This window comes from Canis lupus, chromosome 16 (genome assembly GCF_003254725.2).
Source record: "Canis lupus dingo isolate Sandy chromosome 16, ASM325472v2, whole genome shotgun sequence".
NCBI lineage: Eukaryota > Metazoa > Chordata > Mammalia > Carnivora > Canidae > Canis > Canis lupus.
In genome coordinates this window covers 56506542-56525369 of record NC_064258.1, presented here as the reverse complement: position 1 = coordinate 56525369, position 18828 = coordinate 56506542, and the positions used below count along the sequence as shown (strand labels likewise).

The window sequence follows — 18828 nt, the reverse complement described above, 5'->3', positions numbered from 1 at the left end:
GAAGATTTAAACGAATGTCACTTTCTTCTAAATATATTAAATAATACTTTTTAATTTTAATTACATAAGTTTTTCCTGTGTTGTCTGCTTCCTGTGAATTTTATTTTGTCTTTGATGTACAAGGCTTGTCTAAAATCTCTTTATTTTTGACTCCACTCCCATTCTCTCTTCTACTAAAATGCACTGCCAGTTCCTGTGCCAGTTCCTATCTTCGCTTCCTTACTTTCTCCCTCCCTTTTTTTTTTTTATTTTTTTTATTTTTTATTTATGATAGTCACACAGAGAGAGAGAGAGAGAGGCAGAGACATAGGCAGAGGGAGAAGCAGGCTCCATGCACCGGGAGCCCGGCGTGGGATTCGATCCCGGGTCTCCAGGATCACGCCCCGGGCCAAAGGCAGGCGCCAAACCGCTGCACCACCCAGGGATTCCTTTCTCCCTCCTTTTATCCTTGTTGAGCTCTAACTCGGTGTAGAGGGAGCAGAGATAAGCACGTGTATAACACACCATCCTAACTGGAGCAGCTAGGTTTCCTAGCTGTGGCATTATCTGTTTATTAGAGTAGGGAGTTCTCTGTGACAGATTCTGAGAAATGGAATTGCTGGGGTAGGGGCTTTAGACAAATATTGAATAAGATATCCTTTTTGATCAGTTTTACTTAGGAAATTGTTTGTAAATGGTAATTTACATTTTATCTTCTACCTTTTGTCTACAGGTTTCAAAAACTTTTAACAAACAAGTAACTCACGTTGTGTTCAAAGACGGATACCAGAGCACTTGGGACAAAGCACAGAAGAGAGGCGTGAAGCTCGTCTCAGTGCTCTGGGTTGAAAAGTAAGTGATTTCTTTCTTTTTTTCCTCTGAGTAGCTAGTATTGGTCAAGTATGGAGATATTTCTCATATATCACAGAACCAGATAAAATGTGATTTTGTCTTTTCTCTACCTCTTATTTGAGCAAGTCCTTCACTGTTCTCAGGCCTTGGTTTCAGCAGTTGAAGATGGACCTAGTATAATCCTTAACCCTGTGGAGAGGGAAGGTGACCGCAAGACCCTGAGACGCATAGGCTTGGTGTAGTCATGTAGCCACAGGAGGTGAATGTGATGAAGCAGATCATGCTTGCGTAGGTGCCATAGCTTAAGTACCACAGACAGCATCGAAACAACACACAATGATTTCTCAGTTCTGGTCAGTGTTGGCAGGATTGGCTTACAGATGGCTGTCCTTTCTGAGTCTTCACTTGGTCGCTGTGTGACTGCATCCTAATCTCTTCTTGTAAGGACACCCAGTTGTATTGTCTGAGGGCCCACCCTAGAGGCCTCACTTAACGTTAATTATCCCTTCCAAGGCCAGATCTCCAAATATAGGTGACACCTGGAAAAAAAGAAGGTTTGAACTATACATGTCCACTTATACATGGATTGTTTTTCAGTAACAGCACTGGCAAATTTTTTGGAGATTTGTTACAGTTTGAAAAAACATAAACTGCAGCCTTGAAATACTGAAAAAATTAAGAAGTTAGATATTTTAAGAATACAGTATATCATAACATTGTAACATTGTAATAATGTTACAAAATGTGTAAATTGCTTATTATCAGTTAGGCTTCTGGCTCACGGTAGCCTATTAGTCATTAAGTTTTTGAGGAGTCAAAAGTTGCAGGTGGATTTTTGATTGCACAATGGAGGGGGTGTTGGTGCCACTAGAGCCCACATTGTTTAAGAGTCAACTGTATGGTCACATTCTGATGTACTTGGGGTTAAGACTTCACCTGAATTTTGTGGGGGGCATAATTGAAGCCATAAGAGGTGTGGGCAAAGGGAAGTCTTGGATGAGATTGAGGCCAGAGGGATAGTAGGGTGTCAGATGACTAGGACCTTGTGGAGTGTGATTCAGGAGAATGTATGTGGAAAAGGGGCAAAGGCAGAGGCAGGAGAGTGGTTGGAGGCTGCTGAATGATTCAGCCTAGAAGCGTTGCCTGCATCAGGGTGCAGTGACGCGGTCATAAAGAATGGTCAGATTCAGGATGCATTTTTGAAGGTAGTGCCAGACTAGATCTCCTGAGGATTTGGATGTGAGTTCGTAAAGAAGGGGAAGAATCAAGGATGACTGTGATGTGTTTGGCCCGAGGAATTAGAAAGATGGATTTGCTATTTCCTGAGATTGGGAAGGCTTCAGAAGGACCAGGTTTGGAGAAGAGATCATGAATTCCACTTGGATTGAATTCTGGGTGTTGATTAGGAACTCGTGAGGTGGAGCGTGGAGCCCTTGGCAGAGTTTGCAGATAAACATGTGGGAGACTTCTGTATACGGATGTTATTTAGCCATAATCTGGATGTGACCTCTTCTTGGTGAGTATAGACGGGGAATGGAAGTGTTCCAAGGTTGAGCACCCTAGTATTGGATGTTGAGGAGGAAAACCAGTCAGCATGGGATTCTAGAAGTCAGGTGAAGAAAGCTGTCAAGGAGGCGATAGTGATCAGCTCTGGCAAACAGGTTGAGCAAAGGCATGTCCAAGAGGTTACCGCTGGAATTAGCAATGTGGACTCTCTGGGATCTTGACCAGCAGTTTAGCAGATTAGTGGGAGCAAAGCTTGTTCAAGTAGCATTTGTGGTAAGCAGTGCATGGAGGGTACTGCAATGGGGGAAGAGAGAGCTGGGGCAGTACCTGGAGGGGGTTGTGGAGTGGAGAAGATTGTTTAAGACGGGAGAAATGACAGCATCTGTGCTGACAGAACTGGTCCAGTAGAGGGAAATTTTGCTAATGCAGAGGCAAGAGGAGACCTTTCCTCATGCTAGTGGCTTATTAAGGGGGCTGAGGGGCTAGACTCTAGCACATAAACTGATGGGTTATATCGGGTATATATAGGTTAATCTCATGTATCCTACAGGCTATGTAGGATGGGTTATGTGGGATCAAGGAGAGGAGGGAATGCAGAGTTTAGGGGACAGTTGCTGCTCAGTGAGTAGATGTGGCTTCAGGTCTTGAGGAAATTCCTTCCTGATGCTGCCTTCAGTGAGAGCAAGCAAGATTGTGATCTGAGAATGAGAGGCTTTGCAGGTTTGAAGAGAACAGCAACACTTGACGTAGTTGTCTAGGAACTTGGGAGAGGGGGTGGATCAGGGCAGGACTAACAGTTCACTTGAAGATGGTGATTTTAAGTTGAACATGAGGCCCTGAGGCCCTGAGCACCCAACGGGACAGGTGTTGATCTAGCAACCTACAAGCAGCAAGGAAGCAGAGTGTTGGTTTTAACTGGGGTTGGATTTTGCCACCATAAAGGGGGTTGCAAGGATATGGGGAACAAGGATAATGATACTGAGGTCTTTCTAGAATACATTTCAGTAGTTTTTAATTTGCTCAGAGAGATTTGTAACTGTCACTACTGTCTAATTTTTTTTTAATATTCTATTTATTCATGAGAGAGAGAGAGAGAGGGAGGGACCCAGGCAAAGAGAGAAGCAGGCCCTATGCAGGGAGCCAGATGTTTGACTCCCGGGATCACACCCTGAGCCAAAGGTGGACGCTCAACTCCTGAGCCACCCAGGCATTCCACTACTGTCTAATTTAAGAACATTTTCATCACCCCAAAAGGAAGCTCTTTAGTCATTAGCGGTCACTGTGTTGCCCCAGCTCCTGGGAACCACAAATCTGCTTTTTGTATCTCCAAGTTCTCTATTCTTGAACATTTCACATAAATGGAATCCTACAGTATGTAGCCTTTTATATTGGGCTTCTTTCACTTAGAATATTGGTTTGAAGGTTCCTTCATGTTGTAGCTTGCATCAGTACTTCATTCATTTGAGTGGGTGAGAAATACTCCCTTGTATGAGTATACCACATTTTATTTATCTTTTTTTTGTTTGTTTATCTTTTGATCGCAGTTGATGGACATCCCGGTTATTTGTATTTTTGGCTATCATGGGTAATGCTGCTGTGAACATAGGTGTACAAAATTTTCTGTGAATACGTATTTCTAATTTTCTTGGATATCTATCTATCTAGGGATGGAACTCCTCCTGAGTCATGTAAAGTAAATACATAGTTGACCTTCCAACAAGGTGGGGGCTGAGGCAGCGACTCTTACACTGTTGAAAATCCCCATAAAACTTGAGTCTTCCAGAACTTGACTACTTAGTAGTCCACTGTTGGCTGGAAGCCTTACCGCTAACAAACAACACTATTTTGTATATGTTTTAGATGCTATATTTTTACAACAAAGTAAACTAGAGCAAAGAACTGGTAAGAAAATCAGAGAAAATAAATTTGCAGTTTTGTACTATAAAAATACTGTGTATAAGTGTGTCCATGTAGTTCAAACCCATATTGTTCAAAGGTCAGCTGTATACATGTAAGGATGGAATTGCTGTCATGTGGAAACTATATATTTTAGCTTTGTAAGGAACTGCCAAACTGTTTTTTTTTTTTTAATTGGCTATACCATTTTCCCTTTTCCAGCAGCAGTGTTTGAGGATTATTATCCCTCTTTATGATTATAGCTAGCATACTGAATGCGAAGTGGTGTCTCAGTATAGTTTTATTCACCTAGTTAGTGATGTTGAGCAGCCTTTCATGTTTTTATTGGCTATTTGTCTATCTTTCTTTGAGAAATGTCTGTTCAAGTACTTTGCTCAGTTTAAACTGTTGGGTTATTTTTATTATTGAGTTGTAAGAGTTCTTTATATATTCTAGATATAATATTCTTTTTTTAAAAAAATATTTATGTTTTAAAGATTTATTTATTTATTCATGAGACACACAGAGAGGCAGAGACACAGGCAGAGGGAGAAGCGGGTGCCTCGCAGGAGTCCAGTGTGGGACTCGATCCCGGATCCCGTGATCACAACCTGAGCTGAAGGCAGCTGCCCAACTGCTGAGCCACCCATGCATCCCTAAAAATGTTTTATGTATTTATTCATGAGAGACCCACAGACAGAGGCAAAGACATAGGCAGAGGGAGAAGCAGGCCCTGCGGGGACCTGATGCGGGACTCAATCCTAGGGCCCCAGGATCACAGCTTGAGCTAATGGCAGACGCTCAACTGCTGAGCCACCCAGGCATCCCTATAATATTCTTATTATATATATTATTTGCGAACATTTTCACTCTTTTGGTGAATTGTCTTTTCACTTTTTTTGGTAGTATCCTTTCAAGGAAAAATGTTTTTAACTTGGATTAAGTTCATTATATTTATTTTTTCTTTTGTTGCTTTTGCTTTAAATGTCACATCCAAGAAATCACTGCCTAATCTCAAGGCATGAAAATTTACACCTATGCTTCCGAGAGCTATAGTTTTATCTTTATATTTAAATCTATGGGGTTTTTTTGAGTTAATTTTTGTACAGGGCATAAGGTAGGGTTTCCCTGTCACTATTTGGCATGTGATTATCTAGGTGTTCCAGCACCATATTTGGGGAGACTGTTCTTTCCCCATAAAATTGTTTTAGTTCCTTCTTGAAAATCAGTTGACCATAGACACATAGGTTTATTTCTAAATTCTCTGTTCTGTTTCATCGACCTATAGATTTATAATTAATGCCAGTGCTACACAGTCTTGATCACTGTAGCTTTATAGTTATTTTTTTCTTAAATATTTGTTTAATTTTTTTAGAGAGTATGTACTTGTGGCGAGGAAGGGCAGAGGGGGAGGGAGAGAGAGTCCCAAGCAGGCTAGCACTGAGTGGGGAGCCCAGTGTGGGCTCATGACCCGAGATCAGACCCTGAGATCAGAACCTGAGCCAAAACCAAAAGTCTTGCTAACCTGACTGAGCCATCCAGGTGCCCGCCCCACTATGGTTTTAAAATTGAGAAGCGTGAGTCCTCCAGTTTTGTTTTTCTTTTTTCAAGATTGTTTTGACTATTCTGACTCCCATGCATTTCTATATGAATTATATAGGATTATATATTGTCAATTTCTTTAAAAAAAAAGCTGAGATTTGATACAGATTGTGTTGTGTCTGTAATTAGGGAAGTGTTATAAAATATGTAGTATTGCAATTCATGACCATTGGATGGGTTTTAAATTTTTTAGATCTTTAACTTCTTTCAGTGAGATTTGGTCATTTTCAGTATACAAGTCTTATACCTGCTAGGTTAAATTTACTCCTTTTTTTTTTTTTTTTTTTTTGGTGCTATTATTAATGGAATTCCTTTCTTAATTTCATTTTTAGATTGTTCAATAGTTAACATATAGAAATACCACTGATTTTTCTATATTGATTTTGTTATCCTGCAAGTTTGCTGTACTTATTTATTAGCTCTATGTGTTTTTGTGATTTCGGTAAGATTTTTCTATATACACTGTTGTGTAATATGTGTGTAGACATAGCTGTTACTTCTTTCTTTCCAGACTGAATGCCTTTTATTTCTTTTTCTTGTGTAATTGTCCTGACTACAACCTGTAGCACAGTGTTTAATAAAAGTGGTAATAATTTATCCTCGTCTTTTTCGTTTTCTTAGGAGACAAGCTTTCTGTATTTCACTCCTCTGTTAGCTGTGGATTTTTTGTAGATGCTCTTTTTCGGGTTGAAGTTTCCTAGTTTTTTGTTTGGATTCGTTTGTTTTTATCATTAAAAGGTGTTGGATTTTGTCAAGTGTTCTTTCTGCATCTATTGAGATACTCGTTTTTTTTTTTATTATATGAAGTTTGTATTAGGTTTATGGATTTCATATGGACCAACCTTGCATTCCTAGCAGAAATCTTGATCGATCATATTGTAAATACTTTTTTTCCCCCTAAATTATCAGGTCAGTGTGCTAGTACTTTGTTTTTACTTTTAATTTTTGCATCTGTATTCACAGGGGATATCGGTCTATAGTTGTCTTATAATGACTTTTCCTGATTTTGGTGTCAGGGCAACACTGGTATCATAGAATGAGTTGGGATCGTGCATGTTCTTCGGTTGTTTTGTTTTGTTTTTTGGAGAGAGAGAAAGAGCATGCATGTGCCTGTGCTCATTCTCAAGTGGGAGGGAGAGGCTAAGGGAGAAAGAGAATCTTAAAAGCAGGCTTCATGCTCTGTGCAGAGCCTATTGCAGAGCTTGATCTCAAGACACTGAGATCATGACCTGAACTGAAACCAGGAGTTGGACACTGAAATGATGGAGCCATCTGGGTGTTCCTGTTCTGTTTTTTGAAGAGTTTGTAAGTATGATTGTTAATTCTTTAAGCATTTGGTGAAATTCCCAGGAAGCATCTGGTCTTGGGCTTGCTTTTGTGGAAAGGATTTGGTTTACTAATTCAATCTCTTGCTATAGGTTGCTTCAATTTTATGCTTTTTCTTGAGTTTGAATAGTTTATCTTTCTAGGGTTTTTTCATTTCACCTAGGTTATGTAATTTGTTGGTATACGTGCTTGTAGAATTTTTGTTATGATCCTTTTTAGTTTTATAAGGTCAGTAGTGATAGTAATTCATTCCTGATTTTAGTAATCTTCTTTTGTCTTGATTAGTCTAACCAAAAAGATTTGTTGATTTTATTATCTTTTCAAGAAACCTACTTTTGGTTTTGTTGATTTTTCTCTATTTTTCTATTCTTTCTTTTCACTCTATAATCTTCATATTTTCTTCTGCTTACTTTGGGTTTACTCTTTCTCTAATATCCTTAGGTAGAAGATTAGATTCTTGATTTGAAATCTTTCCTTTTTTTTAATACAAGGGTTTGTAGTTAAAAATTTACTTCCAACTGCTTTAGCTGCATCTCATAAAATTTGGTATGTTGTGTTTTTGTTTTCATTTATTTCAAAGTATTTTCTGCTTTCTCTTGTGATTTTGACCCATTTGTTATTTAGAAGATTCTTATTTAAATTCTATGTATTTGTGAGTTTTCCAAACTTCATTCTGTTTTTGATAACTTATTTCATTCCGCTGTATCATAAAACATATTTTGTATTATTTCAGTCCTTTTAAAATAATTGAGACTTGTTTTACTCCCTAATATTTGATTTCTCCAGGAGAATATTGAATATGCACTTGAGAAGAATGTGTGTTCTGTTGCATGGATGGAATGTTCTATTTACAGGTATCTGTTAGATCTAGTTGGTTTGTACTGCTTTTTAAGTATTCTTTTTTCTTAAAGATTTATTTATTTATTTTAGAGAGCAGGAACGCATGTGGAGGTGGGAGGGGCAAAGGAGAGGGAGAGAATCTCCAGCAGACTCCCTGATGAGTATGGAGCCTAACACAGGGCTTGAACTCAGGACCCTGAACTCATGACCTGACCCAAAATCAAGTGACAGAAGCTTAACCAACTGAGCCACTCAGATGTTTCTGGTTAGCCTTTCTTTTTAACAAATTATTTTAGTTTTTTGTTGTCTGAAAATGTTCTTATTCCATCATTACTTGTGAATGATATTTTCCATGGGTATGCAATTCCAAATTGACAGTGTTTGTTTATTTTTCTTTCCAACTGCCTGAAAGTTTTTCCTGTAGTCTTTTGTCTTCTGGTGTCTCTTGAGAACCCGGTAGTCATTCACATCATTTCTCTGTTGTAAGTACTGTGACTTTTTTCTCTGACTTCTTTCCAGTTTTTTCCCTTGTTTTGGTTTTTAGAAGTTTAACTTGTGTAGGTGTGGTGCTTTTTGATTGATTTTGGGTAGATTTCATTGAGTTTTTTGAATGCACAAGGTTATATATTTTTTTCTAAAAATATGATTAGTTTCTGGTTTCTTCAAATACGTTTTCTGTCCCATTACCTCTTTTTTTTTTTTTTTTTTTTTTTTTTTTGCTTTTTTTCTAATTAGCTGCTGACAGGATTGGCAAAGTTTTTCTGTAAAAGGACAGATAGTAAATACAGGCATATGTTGGACATATTTTGGGATTGGCTTGAGACTTCTGCAATAAAGCAAATATCACAATAAAGTGAAGTTTTTGGTTTGCCAGTACATATAAGTTACATTTACATTGTACTATAGTCCATTAACGTGCAATAACATTGTTTAAAAAACATACATACCTTAATTTAAAAAATACTTTATTGCTGAGAAGATGGTAATTATCTGAGCTTTCAGCTGGTCTTAATGTTTTTGCTAGTGGAAGGTCGTGCCTCAGTGTTGATGGTTGCTGACTAATCAGGGTGGTGGTTGCTTAAGTTGGGATGGCTGTGGCAGTTTCTTAAAATAAGAACATTGAGATTTGCCACATTGATTGAGTTTTCCTTTCACAAACGGTTTGGTTTATCTGTAGCATTCAATGCTGTTTTATAGCATTTTATCTCCAGTAGAATGTCTTTCAAATTGGAGTAGAACTTCTTTCATATTTCAAACTCCTTTCAAATTCCTCTCAAACCCTATTAGTGGTTTACTAACTAAGTTTATGTAATGCTCTAAATCCTCGGATGTCGTTTCAACAGTCTTCACAGCACCTTCACCACAATTAGATTCCATCTCAAGAAACCACTTTCTTTGCTCATCCACAAGAAGCAGCTCCTTATCTGTTCAAGTTTGATCATGAGAGCACAGCAGTGCAGTCCCATCTTCAGGATCCACTTCTGATTATTCTCGTTCTCTGGCTCCTTCCACCCCATGGACAGTGACTTCCTCCATGAAGTCTTGAACCCTCAGAGTCATCCATGAGGGCTGGAATCCACTACTTCCAAATTCCTGTTTGTGTTGGTATCCTGACCCCCTTCCTATGAATCACAAATGTTCTTAACAGCATCAAGAATGGTGAATCTTTTCTGGATAGTTTTCAGTTTATCTTTTGCCCAGATCCATGAGAGGAATCACCATCTGTGACACCTATTGACTTACAAAATGCATTTCTTTAGTCATAAGACTTGAAAGTTGAGATGATTCCTTGATCCACGGGCTGCAGGGATGGATGCTGCATTAGCGGACATGAAAACCACGTTAATGTCATTGTCCGTCTCCCTCAGAGCCCTTGGGTGACCAGGTGCACGGTCAGTGAGCAGCGGTATTTTGAAAGAAATCCTTTTCTCGGAGCATTTGATCTCAGCAGTGGGTTTCGTACTCAGTGAAGTGCGTTGTAAGCAGATGTCCCGCCACCCAGGCCGTGTTGTTCCATGTATGGGGCGCGGGCAGAGTAGATGTGGCATCATTCCGAAGGGCCCTAGGACGTTCAGAATGGTGGGTGGGCCCTGGCTCCCATCTGCAGGCCCAGCTGCGTGAGCCCCTCGCAGGAGAGTCCGCACCTGTTCTTTGCAGCTTTGAAGCCAGGCTCTGACTTCTGTCCGGCTGTGAAAGTCCCAGATGGCATCTTCTTCCAACAGAAGGCTGTGGGGTCTACACTGAAGATCTGGGCTTGAGTGTAGCCACCACCTTCCTGAACTCTTGAGTCGGGTCTTCTGGAGGACCTGCTGCAGCTTCTCCATCAGCCCCTGCTGCTTCACCTGTGCTTTCACATGGTGGAGAAGGCTTCTTCCCTCCAACCCGCTAACCAGCCTCTGCTGCTTCAGAGGTTTCTTACAGCCTCCTGCCCTCTCCCAGCCATCCTAGAACCGAACAGAGTTAGGGCCTTGCTCTGGGTCAGGCTTTGGCTTAAGAGAATGTTGTGGCTGATTTGATCCTCTGTCCAGACCACCGAGTCGTTCTCTGTGTCAGTGATAAGGCTGCTTCCCTTTCTTATCATTTGTGTGTTCACTGGCCCTTTTATTTTCCTTCAAGAACTTTTCCTTTGCATTCATGGCTTAACTGGTGTAGTTTTTTTACTTGTTCTGGCTTCTTACATCGGTGTGGTTCGTGAAACCCCAGAATAATGACAGTAGTAACATTAAAGATCAGTGATCACAGATCACCATAAAAATATAATAATGAAAAAGTTTGAAATATTGGGAGTATTACCAAAATGAGACATTAAGTGAACAGATAAAGTTGGGAAAATAGTGCTGATGGACTTGCTTTGTGTGGGGTTTCCACAAACCTAGTTCATAAAGCACAGGAAGTACAAATATGCAAAGTACAGTAAGATGAGGTATGCCTTTATTTTAGGCTTTGGGAGCCATATGGTCTTTATTTAACTACTCGGCTCCTGTAGTGTGAAAGGAGCCTCTAGAGAAGCAGCAGACAAACGGGAGGTGGCTGTGTTGCAGTAAAAGTTTATTTTAAAACCAGGTGGGGGATCCCTGGGTGGCGCAGCGGTTTAGCGCCTGCCTTTGGCCCAGGGCGCGATCCTGGAGACCCGGGATCGAATCCCACGTTGGGCTCCTGGTGCATGGAGCCTGCTTCTCCCTCTGCCTGTGTCTCTGCCTCCCTCTCTCTCTCTCTCTCTCTCTCTCTCTCTGTGACTATAATAAATAAATTTTAAAAAATTAAAAAAATTAAAAAATAAAAAAAATAAAACTAGGTGGTAGGCACCTGAGTGGCTCAGCAAGTGAGCATCTGCCTTTGGCTCAGGGTGTGATCTCGGGGTCCTGGGATCGAGTCCTGCATCAGGCTCCCTGCAGGGAGCCTGCTTCTCCCTCTTCTGTGTCTAGGCTTCTCTATCTCTCATGAATAAATAAATAAAATCTTTTTTAAAAAAACAAAAACAGGTAGTGAGCCAGGGTGACCTGTGGGCCATAATTGCAAAAAGTATTACATAATTGTAATGCTGTCTTTGAAACATCCCTACTTGTCCCTGATGCCCTAGTTTTTGTTAATTACTTTTCAGTTATTTTTTTCCTTCACATTGATCCTTATTCAAGTTAATTGACTCTTCATCAACTTTTTTCTGTCATTAAGTACATTTAGTAAATTTTTGGCACATGTATTTTACATCTCTGGCATTTGCACCTGGCTCTTTATGTATGTTTTGCTTTTCCTGTCTTTCCTTATGTGTGTTTTCCGTTCTCTTGCAGAGTACAGTGACAGTAGATCCTTCAGTCCCTTGTCTCATAAATCCAGCATTTCAGGGTTGGCATCTGTTGTTTTATCTTAGGGATGTGTCACATTTTCTGGCTTTTAATGTGACCTTTTAACTTAGAGTTTTGTTTTGGACACTGTAAATGTTAGACTCTGCAATCTTTTATACTGCTCTGAAGAGTGTTGACTTGACTTTGTTTTAGCAAGCACTTAACTTGTTTAGCATTAAAATGCAGACCTGTGGTGGGCATTTGCTTTGATTCTCCGAGTTCTTCAAGCCTTGGTGATGCTAGCCATACAGGAGATGAACTGCTAGTCCTCTGCCCTGAGATTAACCAGGCTGATGTCAGTTTTCCTGAGGTACATGTAGGTCAGGGGTCAGCCAGGGAGGTGGGCTTTTATGCTCAGAACCTGAGGTTCCTCTTCCCTGGCTTGTGTCCTGGGTCCTTGCCTCATTCTCTGGTAATCCTACTTGCCGGGGGATTCCCCGAGTTCCTTGGCCAGAAAGACGGCAAGTCCTTCTGTTGGAGGTTGAGCTGCCCATCACCACCACTCCCACAGACTGCTTTACCGCAGGGTAAAGACCCAGAACATGTGGTAAAGCCACAGATTATTTGCTTCCTTTTAAAATAGTCTTTTGTTTGTTTGCTTCCAAAGCCTCTTTAAAAATCTTCAGAAAGTGTTTGATGACTTGTGCATTTGCAGGAGATTGGGTTTTAAGGACTAAACACAAGTGGAACCTAGTGGTGTTTGTTGGGGTTAAGCATCTGAGACTAGTCTAATTCTTTTCCTCTTGTAAGTTATTTGATCTTTCTTCCCTGGGGACCTAAGATTCTTTTTTTTCCCCTCCTTTAAAATATAGTTGTTTTCTCTTGTAAATTGATCCAGTAGATTCCAGTTCTAGGTTGGCCTTTTCAAGAGATTCAGGTCTTCCTATTTCTGGAAAATGTTCTTATAGTTTTAAATATGACTTTGTTTTACTGTTTTGCTTTTCTTCTTCAAGGGCTTCAATTATATGTATATTGGTTCCCCTTTACTTTTAATTTCAACCGTTTTGACCTTTTTACTTCTTTCTGAATGCTATTTTTATTCCCCTTCTCCCCCTGCCCCTCAACGTTCTTCAGTATTTTTTATTAAGTTTTCATTTGAAGCTGTTTCTTCTTTGGCATATTATAGTTAAATGTTCGCTTTTTTTTTTTTTTTAAGATTTCATTTATTCATTCATTCGAAACACAGAAATACAGAGGCAGAGACACAGGCAAAGAGAGAAGCAGGCTCCATGCAGGGAGCCCGATGTGGGACTTGATCCTGGGTCTCCAAGATCACACCCTGGGCTGAAGGTGGCGCTAAACCACTGGGCCACCCGGGCTGCCCCCCTAAGTGTTCACTTCTGATATGATTTTGTCTTGTCTTCTTTTGGCTGAGTTTAACCAACTGTTGTTTAATATTTTCCTGTTTTGATGTTCTTAGTTTTTATACTTCTGACTTAAGAAATATTTCACATATACAGATGGATGGATATAGTTCCCCAAATATGTATTTGACAGTATTTGATTTATTTATTTATTTTTTATCAGACAAACTAGATTTTATTTATTTTATTTTTATAATAAATTTATTTTTTATTGGTGTTCAATTTGCCAACATACAGAATAACACCCAGTGCTCATCCCGTCAAGTGCCCCAGTCAGTGCCCGTCACCCAGTCACCCCCACCCCCGCCCTAGTTCGTTTCCCAGAGTTAGGAGCCTCTTATGTTCTGTCTCCCTTTCTGATATTTCCCACACATTTCTTCTCCCTTCCCTTCTATTCCCTTTCACTATTATTTATATTCCCCAAATGAATGAGAACATATAATGTTTGTCCTTCTCCGATTGACTTACTTCACTCAGCATAATACCCTCCAGTTCCATCCACATCGAAGCAAATGGTGGGTATTTGTCATTTCTAATGGCTGAGGAATATTCCATTGTATACAGAGACCACAGCTTCTTTATCCATCATCTGTCAATGGACACCAAAGCTCCTTCCACAGTGTGGCTATTGTGGACATTGCTGCTAGAATCATCGGGGTGCAGGTGTCCTGGAGTTTCATTACATCTGTATCTTTGGGGCAGTATTTGATTTAGACGTGACATTTGTGTTACATTTTTCAGCTCTGTTTTTATTTTTGACAGCAGGGGGATTTTCATCAGTTGAAATGGTTTGATTTGCATTTTCTTTTCCAGTTTTTTTATGGATGTGGTCTGCTTTGTTCTGTTTTATTTTACAGGCAAGTTTCCTAATATCCAAGTGCTGTTCTGCTCTCCACATAGTTCCTTTTGTGGATGATGTTGATGGTGAGGGGGAAGTGTTTGCCTTTTGTCTCCGTAGGATCCCTGAATATTTTCCTCTTGGTTGCTCCACTGCTCACTGTCTCAGGGTTATGACTCTTTTTCAGTACAGTTGATTACCTCTCCTCAGAGCCTGTCACTTCTGGGCCTCTTCCCTCTATCAGGTACTGTGAACCACTCCTGCTCTGTATTTCAGCATTTAATGCCAACTTACTCTTTTTCAGAATTATTCTACATGTGCTGCTTCTGATGCTCCAGGCCCCTCCACTCTCTCTGTGGAGTAATAAGCCCTTTCCTCCCCGCTTTCTGCATCCACAGACTTGCTGTTATTTTGAAACTTGGGTTATTTTTCTACGTAATACATCTTTTGAAGTTTTGGTGAAAACGTAGGTCATGTGTGTCCTTCACTTTGATTTTTTAAAATGTTGTCTTTTTATGGGAGATTGTGGGGGAGGAATCAATATCAGGCAGCTCCCTCATCTCATTGTGCAATCCATTAAAATGGCCTATTGATTGTATCTCAGAATAGATGTTGTGGATCTTTGTCTCTAAGTGTCCCCCTTAGTCCAGACAACTATCATCTTGACACATTACTCTATTGCCTCCTGCCCGTCCCTTTCGTTTCACCCCTCGTACGTTAGCAAGTGCAACACTTCTAACATGTAAATCAGTTATATTGTTCCTGCTGAGATAGAATGGCTCAGAATTGCACGGTCCCAAGCAGAAACAGTGAACTGTGGCTGGTGGGCCAAATGCAGCCCACCAACCTGTTTTTTTCTACGGCCCTTGAGCTAACAGTGGTTTTTGCGGTTTTAAAAGTTTGGGGAGAAAATCAAGAGTATTTCCTAACACATGAAAATGATGTAAAATCCAAATCTCAGTGTCCATAAGTAAAATTTTCCTGGAACACAGCCATGCACATTTGATTATGTGTTGTGAATAGCTGCTCTTGCACATACTCTGGAATTGAGTAGCATCACAGAGACCATATGGCCCACAGAACAGTCCTCCTGGTGGTTTGGTCTCAACTCCTTTCCTTTTTGTGCTATTAGAACTTTTGTTCATTTGTCTTTTTTAAATTAAAATTTATTTATTTTTTCATCATGATAAGTGTACTCTTTAATCCCCATCACTTATTTCCCACATCCGCCACCCACCTCCCCTCTGGTGACCATCACTCAGTGTGTTCTCTACGGTTAAGAGCCTGTTTCTTGATTTCTCTCTCTTTCTCTTCTGTTTTTATTGCTTATTCTCTTTTTTCCACATATGAGTGAAATCATATGATATTTGTCTTTCTCAGACTTATTTCACTTAATATAATACTCTTTAGCTCCATCCATGCATTGCAAATGGCAAGATTTTGTTCTCTTTTTCTGGCTGAATAATATTCCATTGTGTATATACACCACATCTCCTTTATCCATTCATCTATTAGTGGACACTTGGGCTGCTTTCATAGTTTGGGTGTTGTAGATAATACTGCAGTAAACATAGGATAAACATATCCCTTTGAATTAGTATTTTTGAATTTTCTGAGTATACACCCTACAGTGTGATTCATTTGTCTATCTGTTTGCCTGCCTGCTTACCTAATCATGCATTTTGGTCTTTCCATTATATATGAACTCTGTAGGTGCAGTCCTCATGTTTATCTTGTTTTATGGTTGTGTTTCCACTAAGTATCTAGCACATGTCCTGGCTCATTGTAGGTACTCAATAAGTATTGTCCTGTCAACTAATGAACAGAGGAGGTTTTACTTACATTAAATCTAGAGATACCGAGAAAATTTATTGGGGAAGTGATGGTGAGCTACCAGGAAATGGTCATATTAGAATGTGGGCAAGGGGAGTGTTCAGAAAACAGACCTTTCCTCAAAGCCTGCAGTTAGTGGAGATGCTTGGGTGGAAATGCAATCTGACAGGCATCCTTGTCCTGGAAAGAGGTGAGGCCTCTCAGCTGTGGATCCTGACGGGGAATTCTCAGTTTCTTCCCTGAGAGTCCTGCCATCTTGCTTTCCTTGGTAGTTTGTCCTCTAATTCCCCTTTCTGCTTTATCTCCTCTCTCTTATTGCTCCTGCTGAGCCCTTGTTTCTTAAGGGGAGCATGGAAACTCCAAAATAATTTTTATTACCCAAAGGTAATCACGTTAAGTCCCTTTAAAATGAACTTAATCCTATTTTTAATACAAATTCTTTTTTTATTGTTTGTTGTAATGCATTCAGACTTTAATTATTCTATAGAACTAATTACGGATTTTGTATTTTCTTTTGCTATCTTGAAGACAGACTTCCTTTGAAATTGAGTGTGTTTAGATTAAAATGTGTGTATATTTTTAATATGAAAAGTCCCCACCTACCTCTTGCCTTATCTCCCCTCCCCTCATATGGGAGACCGACTCCTGAGAATTTGGAATATAGTTTCAGACATTCTACTAAACACATAAAAAATGCGTACTTAAACATTTATATGCCCATATTTATATGTGCATCCGTGGAAATATGTAGGTTTTATTTTTTTAATGGAATGCACGTAAACTTTTTTGGTTAACATTAGAGAACATACTCCAATGTTTGTACGTAGTGATCTCATTTTTTACAACATATGCAGTCTTTTATAAGAGATATCAAGTGATTTGTGTAACTGATCTATTAATGAATACGAAGTTCTCTACTTCTTTCTCTTTCTAGTCAGAAATAGTACAACACTGAATGTCTGTGTGTGCATCACTTCTTGCAGATGTGTAAGTTTTTCATAGGTTTAGATTCCACAAGTCAATTTTTCAGTTCAGAGGGCTCACCTACTTACATTTATGATACATACTGTCCTAATGCCTTCCAGAAAGAGTGCTCTAAATTCCCTTCTAGCAGTGTAAGAGAATACTTGTTTCCCATAACTGTTACTCATACTGCAAATTGTCAGTCTTTTTAAATCTTTCCTACTTTGTCGATGAAAAAAAATGAAATTTATTTCATTTGCGTTTCCTTGATTTTTAGTGAGCTTGGACGTTTTTCAACAGAACTTAGAGGTAATGGCTGAACTGACCATTATTTTATATGTCACGTTTATTCTTCATTTACGGCCTGTGCAGGCTATAGCTTGTTTCCCACTAAAATTGTGGACAGTAAGTATGTAAGGTCACTAGGTGTCACTAGAATCCCGTTTTGTTGAGCTCTTTCTGGGCGTGTTTTTTCTGAGGGCATATTGCTGTGAAACAGCAACTGATAAATTCTGACGGTTCCTTTGAACATTAGACAATTTTATATTGAAGAAGAAGTAAAGGCAAAAGGAATAAAGGTCAACTTGGCTGCCACCCCTCCGTTCTGTTGAGGATGGCTGACCTAGTGGATAAGTTGGAAACACAGTTCACAGCATTTGTGTTTGTCTGCCCGAGAGCGGGTCATTGCCAGACGCCCCACCACCGCTGCATCTCATGCCTCCTACAGACAAGCCCATTTTCTTGCATGACCCACGCGGCCACTCACGTTAGGAGGTCCACGCAGACGCACCCCCGCCGTTGAGTTCTGAGTCTGCCGTGGTCTCACCCGCTGCTGGAGTCTTGCTCCGCACAGCGCCCGGCTCCCAGCCCCCTGCAGACATGCCCTCTGCATCCGGGCGGCCTGTCTCCTGGTCCCTCACTTGGGCCGTGCCTCCGTCTTTCTTCGGCTTTTGTCCTTTTAATGTTGTGGAAGATGGTGAGTTGTGCTGTGCGTTGTCCCTCAGTTTGGGATCACCTGGTGTTTCCTAGTGGGGTTATCTGAGTCCTGCATCTCTTGCAGGAAGGCCCAAGAAGCTGAGATGGGTTTTTCTTCATGCTCCCTCCCAGTGTGTGGTGGTGCTGGTGGTGCTGGTGGTGCTGGTGGTGGTCACGGTTGTGCCTGCCAGGCTGCCGCACCGGGGGCGGGGATATGTTCCCCCCCATACCACATTTAGTGTGGCATTTGAGGGGAGGTACTTTCAACTATGTCACTGACTGTCCTCATCACTGTGTGTGTGAGCATGTGTCTTCCTGCTTTATTCACTGGATTATAATCCATTACTGTCTTCATTTCTTTTAAGGTTTAGATTGTCTTTGATTGCCCAGGGTCACCCATCCAAGATGACTTCTGTGTTGTTTTACCTATTTCCCATGATTCTCTGACAACCATTTAATCCTAACTCTGCTTGTACCTTCTCCGTCCCAGCCCTGGATTCAGCCATTTCTCCAGGGAAGCCTGGTTCCTTATACTAGAAATGGTGTTTTGAACCCATCATCTGGGTGCTACCGTGCCCTGCCGCACCCCGTGCGTGGACAGAGATCGCGATACCCGTGCGTACTGTGCCCGTGTAGTTATAGCTCCGTGTGTAGTGAACCAGGTTCCCACTGATACCTGCAGCATCACTCCCAAACCAGGGGTTCATTCTGGTCCTCATATTCTTCTCCCCAGTGTTTGTAGTTCTCTTCTCTGACTGTGAGGACCCGGGCTCCTGTTATCCTTGTTAGCAGGGCAGTTAATTGAGTAGGTAGGTGACCAGTCTCTTCAGGGCAGTGCCCTTCCCTGTACAGATGTCCTCTTCACCCGGCCTGGCCCCCACAGGTGGGAACCCACAGACTGGGCCATCCCCCCCACGGATGCCCCGTTGGCAGGCTCTGAAGCCCCCAGTGGAGAAGCGCTCCCCGTGCATCTACAAACCTTGCAGGTGTCTGCCCTTGCCTCGCCTGTGTG

General features: G+C 40.7%; 1 protein-coding gene across 12 annotated transcripts in view; it reads left to right on the top strand.

Moving 5' to 3' along the window:
- Positions 1-18828, top strand: part of MCPH1 (microcephalin 1) — a 233475-nt gene that overhangs the window by 9415 nt on the left and 205232 nt on the right. For all 12 annotated transcript variants that reach the window (XR_007402838.1, XM_049095296.1, XM_025445645.3 and 9 more), the window contains exon 3: positions 713-831. Coding sequence is in view for 11 of the 12 variants with exons in the window: in XM_049095296.1 (XP_048951253.1) it covers positions 713-831 (119 nt within the window). In the remaining variant the exon portion in view is untranslated. The remainder of the gene's footprint in view (positions 1-712; positions 832-18828) is intronic.